The following is a 12,500-nucleotide window of genomic DNA, read 5'->3' on the forward strand; positions in this document are numbered from 1 at the left end:
GTGTGGGGGGCTGTAATTCTCATGTGTGTAGGTGTAAGTCACACATGTGTGGGTGCCTGCAGAGGGCAGAGGAGGCTGTATGATCTCCTGGAGCTGTAGACACAGGTGGTTGTGAGTCACCTATTTTGGGTGCTGAGATCAAACCCACATCCTCTGGAAGAGCAGTAAGCACTCATAAGTGTGAACCCTATCTCTACCCCCAAACTCAATGATTTTCATTCCAGTGAAGTGAAAGCAAAAACTGAAAGGCAACTGTTAATGTTCAAATGAATGGCAATACAATCATAAAAGAAAAAGAAAGTTGGGAAACTTACCCAAAGAGACATAAAAATTCAAGCCATAATAACTGAGACTACACATTTTGTCCCAGGTGTACGTGGGTCGTGGGAACAAATGACAGAATCCAGAAGTCAATCTATTTTAACACATGCAGATTTTTGCTAATAATGACGGTGCTATCGTACAGTGGTAGAGATGATCAAATGGCTAAAAAGAATTTTACTTTAATTGCTTATGTGGCACAAGATGAAGCTTGGCCACTCTATTTCATTGAATCCATATACCTATCCTAGATAGAACACAGACCCAAGTTAAAGATGTAAAATAATGAAGCTTTCAGAATAAGATGTAGGAGAATACAATCTTGATACCATCAAAGTATGTTAAGATACATTAATAAAACCCAAACATATCAAGTATGAAGCAGGGATCTGTCAATTAGATTTTACTAAAATGGGGTGGTGTTGTTTGTCAAAGATCACCATTGAAGATAATGAAACTATATGCTGTATCTTGGCAGATACATATATCCAGCAAACACCCACATTCAACATAGCAAGGAATTTCTACAAATTAATAAAAAAGGACAAATCATCTAATCAAAAACTGGCCTCCAAAATCCATTGTGAGTATGTACTTCATAGGAAAGCATATTTACATGGCAAACAGGTACACAAAAAGCTCTCAGTGTCATTAATCATCAGAAAACACACCACAGGCCATTTGGCAGTATCCAGGCAATGGTGTTGGTAAGGGTACATGTGTGTCACAATATTCGGTGTTACTAATTGTAATATTCTCTTGGCCCAGCTATTTTAGAAGTGTTTTCTCAAGGTATCAATGCTACTACATACATACAGCTAAATATGACAGGGACAGTTTGAGTGACAGGAAATTATGAGCACTCACAGCATATCTGCATAATTTATTAGGAACAGACAACTGGCATCAATAGTGGCAGGAGTCTCTCCTGGACTATTCTGTACAGGCATCCATACAGAGCACAAAACCATAGCGTTATTTTGCCAAGGGAGGATCTTTGTGACAATGGAAATATCCTATCTACATTTTCACAGGAGAGCTACACAGGTGCATACAGTTATTAAAACTCACTAAGTGGGGCTGGATGACAGAGTCATTTAGAGTGCTTCTTGGGCTCTTCCAGAGGACCTGAGTTCAAGTCCCATATTCTACTGCCTACCTATTCTAACCCAATAACTCCACCTTCAATGCATCTGACACCTTCTTTTGGCCTCTGTGAGCACTTGCACACAAGTGCACATACCCACTCGACACACATATTTGAAATAATAATAATGAATCTTCAAACAAACACATCATCAAGGTATACCCCTAATACTTATATTCTATCTTGTATGCATATTTTGACATGAATAAAAATATTCAAAGAATAGTTCCATGCTTAAAACAAGTTAGCTGGCTTTCTAAAATTGTGGAGAAAACATTCAGCATAATATTCTTGGACATATTAATAAATTTCACAAATAAATAGGAGTCACATGGTATAAGTATGGATTCAGAACATAAATAAGGAACCTACAAATTGAAAACAATGAAGGTGTGTATGAAAAGCCAGTCAACCTCAGCAACGGCTGACTCACTTTATACCAACACCCAAGAGTGCTTTTAACTTAGAATCCTTAGGAGTAGGAAACACAGGCACACAGACACACACACACACACACACTCACTCACACACACACACACACACACACACGCACACACACACACAGACACACACACACAATGCACACACACACACACACATGCACACAAGCGCACATGCACAGGTGTTCATGGCAACACTACCTTTGAAGTAAGGTTGTAAATTTTCACAACTTTCTGTTATGCATTAGAACAAACTTTATGCTATGCATTAAAATGTAAAACAGCCATATACTTCAACCCAGCTTTTCAACTCCCATGGATTTATCTGAAGAAATAATTGTAGTAACCTTAACAATAGCTTTATTTCCTGACACAATTCAGTATATGCTACACATGGTGCTTTGAACTGCAATTGCTCATTTGACAATTAAGTACTAGTACCAGGTATCTACTACATCAGGATACTTGAGAATCAGCAATACTAATACTGAATATTACATTGCCTCATTGAACCTTATAATGGCACTATAAGACATCATCATTATCATCATCTTAAAGTTGGTGTGGCCTTGAGGTATTAGTAGCTCTACCTGCTCAGTAAGTGGTGAGATCCAATTTGCCTCTAGGCAGATTAGCACCAGAGTACAGGAACTATATGATCAGATAATTATTAAAATATATGCATGTGTATATAATATATGTATATGAATTCATACATACATACCAGAGGAAAATCTGGATGTTGATATACGTACTTACATATTATTTTCCTTCAAACAGCTTCTTGATATTTTGGAAACATTAGAAATTATACAAAAATTTATTACAGGACCTTGTTTAAGAAGTGTGTTACAGCTACACAATGGCATGTGACATAGCTGAAGAAGCACGGGGAAATGGGAAAAGGTATTGACACAAATGTGGCTCTTAAACATTGGCAGGGGAAGGAGCTATTTAGAGAGGATTTCATGAAAGCATATGTGTTACAATTTCCTTTTGGGGAAAACTTGTATTTGTAACCATAAACATCACTGTATGGATTTTTAAAAAAATCTAAGAGTATGAAAAGTTCAATTATGTCTCAGAGGAGATGTAAATGTATAACATACTTTGTAGTTTACAGAATTCTCTGTCACTTGGGTTTTCTAATAATAAGCATGAACTCCATAATTCTCCAGTGTAAAGTTCAAGTGTTTTGAAGGCAATGATGTTGGGTATTTCAAAACAATTTTTATTTTGATTTCTACTATTCTCAGTTTATAGTGTGAGCCATCTTTTAATCCCTGTGTTCCAATAAATGTGGGAAAGAGAAATCTCACAGACCTGAAATAGTGCATGTTGCTGGTATGCCTCAGTTTGCTGGTATGCCTCAGTTTCTAGAAAATATGTTACAGCTCTCATGTAATAACACCCTCATTAAAACTCAGTGAGTCAAAAACATATATATATATATATATATATATATATATATATATTTCTTTTATTGTATATTTGTATGGGGCTGGGTGTGGGTTTATATTACGTATGCTTGTATGTCAATGTCAAAGGGTGATGCCTGTTGCTTCCTCACTTACTTTTTGGGGCAGGGTCTCTCAAGATCTTGGAGCCCATTGAGTCAGCCAGACTGGCTGGCCATTAGGCTGTACTTGCCTGTTATTCTGGGTTGGGAATTCAGACTCAGGATACCATACATAGATTTTTTTTTTTTTTTACATGTGGGTGTTGGGTATCCAAAGCTCAGGTTCCATTACTGTGTGGTAGGTGGGTGACTTACTGACTGTGCTATACAGTCAGATCTCGTTTTTCCAAAAGATCAGAATAGAGATTTTTCTGTCTTAAAGTTTCCCTCAATATATGTGTTCATGTGGAGTCTGCAACTGTGGCCTTCTTGGGAGAAAGATTGCTGTGGGTGGAATGAAGGCTCTTGAGGTGGAACTTAACCCTGAAGGAGACGGGACTTAAGTCTGATGACAACTAGACTTATAAGGAAATAAAGGAAAACTACACAGAGGAGACCAGGTAAAGGCAAAGTGAAACTGTGCAAGCAGGGACTGGTAGGCTCGGCAGCTGTAAGCAGGACAGGGGTTTGGAGAGCTTCCCCCTCTAGAAGGAGCCATGGTACTGAGTCTCTCATCCAGACAGCTGGCATCAAAGAATGTAAGATTAAATTCTCATTCCCCTAAACGACCAGGCACTGGTGGAAACTTACTACAGCATCCCTGGGAAACGAATTCATCTAAATATATTATTAAGACATCTTTGCTTTTTAAAACCAGGACTTGCAATTGCCCAGAACTAAATAGAATTTTAAAGACAAACATCTTACCATTTGAACTGTATCCTATTTGTATAGTGCTGGAGGCAGAGTCTGTAATTGAACCACTTAGAGTCCTTGTATCGAATGCAGTACCATTCTCATCCAAACCATCCACGAAGAAGCTGATTTCTGTCTGATGCACCTGTAAGAATTATCAGTATCATCAAGTGCATGAAATCTTACTTGGTACCAACAGCATGCCAGCAGCCTTTCTGTCTTTCTTTGAAGTTACTTTACTCTTTCTCAACTCATGTGGAAATAGTGGAAGTAATTTATTTTAATAGCAAAGCAATACCTCTGCATTTACAGATCCAGATATGAATCTATACATACAGTGAAATTTTCATGCTGTAATGATGTATTCCAGGGTAGTCATGGGACCACACTATGCATATCCAGTGAGCACCCCAGTATATGTTTTAAATGCTAATGTCATTGTGGCCACACTTGAAAATAAATTATTACATAAGGGGAAAGATATTCAAACCCAGATACACCCAAGATGTAAATGTGAGTATTACTCAAGTTTCTATTGCAAAGTGCTTGCCATTAATACTCATTTCTTTAGGTACTGGAGTCCAGTTGATAATTTTTAAATATATTTTCCCTCAGTAAAATGACATCAAAATTTGTCAGTCATATCCTAAACTGGTCAAACAGTCTAACACCTTTCTACATCACAGGAGAAACAAGTTCTCCAATACATACTCGGAGAATACTGCAAGTTAAATAATTTGGTGTGGTGGCAAAATAGTCCTTTAAGTGCCATCAGCCTTAATGCAGCACTAGCAAAGTACACACTGAAGGGTGCCAGTTAAACAATCACAAAGCCAGGTGACCAGCCAGATATGCCCCACTCATTACAATTTGATGACCTCTGGGTTACAGTGTAAGAAATGGATGCACTGTACAATGTAGTACCTGAATCACCAATCAGTCACCATTTGTAGCCAACACCTCATAGGTTGCAGATACACACAATTTTTGATGATTACCCACCAATTCAGAATAGACAGTTGTTTAGCCACCAAGTACAGTGCCTACAAATAGTCTTTCTGTTGAAGTGTTCCTGGCTGTAAAAGGCATTCAAACTATTAGACCAACCAACATGGAAAGAGAAAGGCCTGAGAGAAGGGATAGGCTGGAAGAGGGAGAAGAAGATGGGCACTTACTACTATTCAATGAAAAGGCTGGCGTTAACACGTTAAGAAGGGGCGACCTTGGGAATGCTGTCATAGGATGGAGTTTGAGAGACAATGACGTTAGTTAGGATCACTGTAGGTTCATTGATAAAACAGATTGATGCACTGATCTGGGATAGGACTTCAACAGTCAAGAGTGCAATGTGCATTTTAACGTGTGAGATGAGAGCACAAAGATAATGTCTTTACCAGGCTCACAGGCATGGGTCTAAAACTGTAAGTCAATGTGTAGATATTATATTATCTATTTATTTATTAGTGTTAAAAATGTCATATATGCATATAATGTATTTTGATCAAGCCCACCTCATTCCTTCCCTAAAACTCCCCCTCCCCAACCAGTTTTCCCTCCCAAAGTATTTCAACAATATCTCTACTAAAAGGGATTTGCAACAATGAAGAAAAGATAAAACCTTTACATTATTATGTGAATTCTTGCCATAGGAATCTTTCCCCAGAGTCCCCCATTCAAAAACCAAGAATCCAGGGGTCAATGCTGCAACTGCTTGGTAATATGGATTTTCTTCACACACAAAAAAAGTAGACAACATTGCTTTCTTCCTTCTAGCCAACTTCTTTAAATGTGTTCTTTCTGAAATAGACTGGCCCAGGCTTGCATGAGACTCCGTTTTAAACAAAGCTGAAATTCACCTAAAGTTCCTTGTGAGCCTGTGTCTATTTCTCTCTACTGAATAGGAGGGACGCATCTTTTTTTATTTTCCTTGCATCCCATTTTTCTCTGCCTGCTACTATTATTTGGTGTTTGACTGTTATCATCATGAAAGATACAGGCTCTTCCAGTTTCTTATTTGTAGCATTATCTCATGTTTTACAGCATCTTTGCACAACATGCAGGCTACATGAAATATAACTAGCGAAAAGTTCCCGGTGGTATTAATGCATAAAAAAGAACGTGGTTCCATCTCTACTGTCTTTACCCAGCCCAAAAACTGATGAACAGCCAATTTTCCTTTATCACATTAGCACAGCCATGAGGGAAACACATTTGTTCTCGTCAGTTACACTAAAGATACTATTACCAATCTAACATATACATGTTTTATATCAGCAGTATTCTCAGGGCTTGAGAGAGTCAACAATATATTAACAGGAGCATGACAGTTTATTTAAGAAAAGAAAATTGTCTCTGCAGAGGGACAGAAGTTAGAAATGTATGGCTGAAGCCTAGTGCCACAGCTCTAATAAAGGTGATAATTCTTGTGCTTTCTTTATAGCAGGTAGCACTCCTGTGACAGCTCTGTCATATCATTCAAATAAAAATGTTGTCTTTTACAAGTTTAAGGGTACCTTTATTTTGAGCCAGATAGGAAGCCCGCTTTTGATTTTCTGTATTCTATCTGCCCTCGGTGTTCAGGACCTCCATCTCTCTCTCTCTCTCTCTCTCTTTTTTTTATCAACTCATCACGTATTTGCTTAGTAGAAGAATTCAGTGTCAGAGTGAATTCCAGAAGATGTCTTCACTTGCCTGGCACTTTAAAAATGATTCATGATGACCCTAAGCTGATCTCCCCACACCAACCCCTCCCGACCAACCATCTTTCTATAAATAAGATTAAATCTTTGGTTTTTGAACCGTGTTTTATGTTACAAGATTGTCCAAACTATTTTACAATTCTGATCTGGGGCACCATTGTGCTGGCGCTGTGAAGACAATAGTGGCCTTTTTGTAATAGCTCATCCCAGTTCTCCCCATTGCCAGTTATCAAGGGGAGTGAGAATGCATATGATGGGATTTCTGATTTGTGAAGAGAAAGCCTACAAAGAAAACCTCCTATAGCTCTCATTCTCTGGCCTGGGTAGATGAGAGTATGCACATGCTAGTTGATGTTCACTGAATGAGTAAATTGGCAAATCCAGCAGCATTTTCAGAGGGCTTTAAACCAACCCCCTGGAGGAGTCCACAAGCACATGAAAATAAGTCAGAGTCACTTTCAAGACTTATTCCATGGGAGTTCCTTATTTTATTTTAACCACTCAGCTGCTCAATGGTGTGCCCCCATCAGATACTAGACTCACCCATTTGAGTGAAAGAGAGCATACAGGAAAACAACAACAAATCCTAGGCACTTTCCTCATGTTCTCAAGCCTGATTAGTAAAGAATGTATTTCAAATGACACAAAAGGAAAGGCACACTGGCATTGCTATGCACCTGAAACCCCAGCATTCGTAATGGTAAGGCAGAAGGATTGCCACAAGGTGAGGGCCAGCCTCACTGACTATGTGGTATAACTCTTAAAACCCCTATAATACATTTAAGTTTATATGCAAATGTACAGTTTAAATGATTATTTAATATCTGAGCTAATGATTAATAGCTACAGATTATTTACCAAAAACACACAACACTGCAGTTATGAGAAGCCTTCTTTTGAGTCAGTTGTTGGCCAGATTGTCAAAGAGACTCCAAAACATTACAGGCTATTATTTCTCTTACCCTTGGCTTCCTCCTGTAAGTGGAAGGGAAGTCTTTATTACTGAAGACACCATGTACTGTGACCTGGGACCTAGAGGACCCAGGCTGAATCTGACCTGAGTATGTCCTCCCTGGGGGCTACTTCCATGTTACCAGAATGGTCCATGCAAGCTTCCAAAGGAGGGAAACAGCTAACAATATCCACCTATGACTCTTATGAACCACAAAGATGACCAGCATGGTGGAATCATCGTAAGTGTGTAGTAGAGGCACATATACCCTGCCAGCATCCACAACTCTCTGACTGGACTCACAACAAGAGGGACACTGTGCCTAGTGCTGAAAAACTAGTCAACTCCACAGGGCTAGTGAAGTCATGAGTCTTGGAGGAGAACCTACAACCACCACTTTATTACACCAGCATAACCCTAACAACATCATCTATTTGTCCTTATCCACACTGCCAAGTGTTGTCCTCAGTCACTCCTCAAGGAAACTTCTCTTTGCAGTAGACATAGACCATTACAGAAAGCCACAACTAATCAATCATACTGCAGAGTTGTGGAGCACAGTGTCAATGGATACATCTACAGAGCACTCCCACGTGTAAGGCTTCCAAGATGTCTGTCTGTGTGGCTGGCTGGCTGGCTGGCTGGCTGGTTCCCGTTAGCTCTCTGCCCACCAGCCCCACCTACCCCTCCACTTACTAGCTATTGGCTGTTTGGCTTATGATTAGACCAATCAGACGCCTTAGGTAGCAAGGTGAAACAGCAACACATCTTTACATGGTTAAACAAATCCATCATAATCAAACACAATACATCTTTGCATAGTTAAACAAAGATTCTGTTCCATTAACACTGAACATATAAACATACCAACATGCACATAAACACATGTAAAAATTAAAAAAATAAAATCACACATTAGTGAGCAATTCCTAAAGGGAAAATACAGTAAATCCATCTGGAATAGAACAGATAGTCAAGAAATGCCATCGACACACCAGTCTTTCAAGAGGCTACGTGTGATAACAGAATACATTAAACCCATTAATTAGATGATGTTTGAATCACTATAAATGACAATAGTTTTTAACTTAAATACTTAGTTTAGTGAGGTCAATGGAGCATAGCCTTTTGAAAGAATCTCTGTTGGAAGGTACCTTAGAGGGCTCGTGTGTGAGCATACTGCATGTATGATGGGGGTTTTCCTTCTGTATGTATGTTTCTCTTATTGGTTGATGAATAAAACACTGATTGCCCAGTAGCCAGGCAGGACATATAGGTGGGGCTACCAGATAAGGAGGATTCTGGGGAGAGGAAGGCAGAGAGAAGCACCAGGGAGAAGCTTTGCTGCCGAAGGAGTAACATGCCCGAATACGGATAAGCCATAGCCTCGCGGCAATTCATAGTTTATTAGAAATGGATTAATAATTAAGAGAAAACTAGCCAATGAGAAGCCTGAGCTCGGCCAAACAGTTTATAATTAATATATCTCTGTGTGTTTATTTGGAGTTAAACGGCAGTGGGACCAGGCAGGACAGAAAACACCAGCTACACACGTATTTGGGCTCTTACTTAGAAAGCCTCCCAAGAAGGCTACTTTCCTTAACTCAACTGGTCTCCTCCAAAAATTAAACCATCTTAAGAATTTATGAAAAACACCTTTTAAAAAGATTTATTTCGTTGTATGAGCATAAATGTTGCCTTTCTGCATGCGTGTGCATCACTTCTAACCCCTTGAGGTTTGAACAGAGAGTCAGACCCACTGCAACTGCAGTCATAGTTGATTGTGAGCCACCATCTGGATGCTGGGAACTTCACGCAGGCCCTCTCCAAGTACAGCAAGTGCTCATAACCACTGAGTCATCTCTCCAGCACTAGAATAACATCTTTTAAATAGATTCAACATGAAGTGTTTGGCAACACAGCCTAAATTCAAATTCACCTTCAAAAGATAATGGATTATACAAATACACTGAAAGCCATTTTGAGTGTTAAGGAATTCAATCGGAAAGAAAGCCATCGTGGCATGAACCAGAATTAAAAACAACTCGATGGAGGAAAAACCAGTCTGAGGCTTTCTGAAATAGAAACTGGCCTAAAATAGATACATCTATCTCTAAGTGGAAAAAAAAACCACCCAGATTTACATAAAAGATTCCACAATACTGCCTGTATCTCTTAAGCACAAGACAATTTGTCCCCAAAACCCCATGAAGTTATTTTAAAATATCTCACGTATGTTACATCCCCCTTTCTGGGAGCACATGGAATCCCACCCTAACTGCTTGCCATTTTAAACCTACGTGAACTTTTTCTAAGTCATTTTATTGGATTTTTATCTCTAATTTTCCTCATCAGCTAACCTCTAGTTTATGGATAAAGGTTGTCACTGGCTCATGAACACTGTGGTGCCTCTGTGATGTGATCAAGTTCTTTCCATATGGATATTTGCCTGAATCTTTGAGATTATTAAAAACACATACATCAGATATTACACCATTGAAAATCCTTTGCCAATGACTTCAGCATTATAAAAGCAGGTAATACAGACGATACCATTTATTTAAAGTAGTGTTTACAACTGGCATTGTTCTAAAACTGGAATGTGCATTCATTCTTTATATATTTTCAGCCATGGTAAAAAAAAATAAAAAATTAGTCACAGAGAAGCAAAAGTAACAATAACAAAACCCATTCAAGGTCTCAGAAATCCGAGTGGTCCCAGACCCAGTCCGAAACAGTCCATTTTAATCTGTCACTTAAGTCTAGTTAGCATTCAGAAGTAATGCCCATTGAGCTCACTGGACCCATCAATTGAGTCTATGTTCTAGAACTCTACAGAGAGAGGACTCTGACCACAGATAAGTCTTCTCATAGAGGGTAATGCTTCTGCATGCATGTATAGTTCCAGTTGCCTTGTGCTGCTTTGAGCAGTCACTAACCAATAGCTGACTTGAAAGTGGTTCTGCCTGAATATTTACTAAGCTCATTGTGAGCTGATAAGTGTGATGTACCAAGGGAGAGATCAAGCCACTGATGGATTCTTCAGGACATTCTCTTCCTGCGGTGGAAACAGGCATGCAGAAACACATCCATGAAAGGTCGTAAATGCTGGGTGGGAAACATGAACAGCATGTTTAGGGCCAAAGGAGAGAGATGGGGACCTCATTCTTGAGACCTCCTCTGAAAACATTTCCCTTTCCCTGCTGTCCTCATAGTAAACATATCCCTCTATGGTGTTCTCTGCTCTTCCTCTCGCTAGTGTCGCTTCGTTGGTGATTCAGCTTAATTAGCAGTCTATCTCTCCTGCTACTTTATAAAACTACAATGTATGTTCAAAATTACAGGAAAATTGCCAAAATGTGATTTTTTTCCTGATCAATTTGAAATTAAATATGTAACAAAGTGGCCCATCTCTCCCGGATCCTGTGGCATGCACTTGTTACAATAAAAGCAAAATAGAACCATTGAAATAAGAAAAATGGTAGACACATCTCTAGAATATTATCTTCAAAGTCTGTTTTCTTGTGTTGTTTTGTTTTGTTGGGGCCTTGCTAGTTTCCCTAAAATATCCCTTGGAGGATGTGATCCCAGTCTGTAATCATAGCTGTGTTCTACTACTGTGGTCCAGGGCTTTCTTTGATCAGGACAAATTCCTTGGCCTTTCCATGAGGTTCGAAGCTGCCACATCATGAAAGTTGGTTGCTTCTCCATTGAGTTCCCACAGTATACACATAAGTGTGTACATACATGTATGTGGATGACACTCTTGCCTTCGTACAGGTTGAAGGGAGCCTCATTTCTGTTGGATCAGTAACTAATGGAATTGCTCCTCATTTTTGCACTAGTGAACTAACTCCTAGCTTCCCTGCTACAATAAACAAACCTTCAGTGAGTAGATACTCAGAATATGGAAACAGTCTCCTCCTCAAATACATCAGGATGTAAGTTTACTTTCACCTTCACTAAATTTTGAATCTGTTCCTAATTGGGTACAATACATTACCCTCTGATTTAAGTCACTGTCTTATTGCTGTGAAGAGACACCATGGCCATGGCAACTCTTGTTTTAATAAAGTAGTTAACTGGGAGCTTGCTTACAGCTTCAGAGGGTCAATCCATTATCATTACTGTAGGTGCATAGTGACAAGCATGGCGCCAGAACAGTAGCTGAAAGCTACATCCTGATCCACAAGCCAGTGTGGGGTGGTGGTGTGCAGTGAGGGTAGGAAACACACATTTCCTCCAACACCACCACACCTGCTCCAACAACCTCCTCCTTACCGTTCTAATCCTTCTCAGATGGTGCACTCCCTGATGATAAAGCATTCAAATATACGAGTCCACAGGAGTCATTGTTTATTCAAACCACCACATTCTCAGTGCAGCACTGGTGGTGCTGTAGATTGAACTCAGGGCCATATGCAGAGTAGACAAGCAACTTAGTACTTACCTATTTTGCCAGTTCCCTTCCTGCTTTATAGTGTGGAATAGGGTCACACTAACCTCACATCAAACTTGCCATCTCCCTGTCTTCAATACATAATCCCATGTCCATGTGCATTGATGCTTGGACAGTAGAGTCCCTGAATTGTGTATCATACTGGCATTCCCCAATTGATTCTAAGTC

General features: G+C 39.4%; 1 protein-coding gene across 1 annotated transcript in view; it reads right to left on the reverse strand.

Annotated features, from left to right (window-relative positions):
* The window catches only part of Ush2a (usherin), a 641,642-nt gene that overhangs the window by 583,333 nt on the left and 45,809 nt on the right, over positions 1 to 12,500 (reverse strand). Inside the window, exon 3 of the mRNA XM_035445085.1 lies at positions 4,235 to 4,367. Within this exon, the coding sequence (XP_035300976.1) occupies positions 4,235 to 4,367 (133 nt within the window). The remainder of the gene's footprint in view (positions 1 to 4,234; positions 4,368 to 12,500) is intronic.

This window comes from Cricetulus griseus, chromosome 5 (assembly GCF_003668045.3).
Source record: "Cricetulus griseus strain 17A/GY chromosome 5, alternate assembly CriGri-PICRH-1.0, whole genome shotgun sequence".
NCBI classification, from domain to species: Eukaryota; Metazoa; Chordata; class Mammalia; order Rodentia; family Cricetidae; genus Cricetulus; species Cricetulus griseus.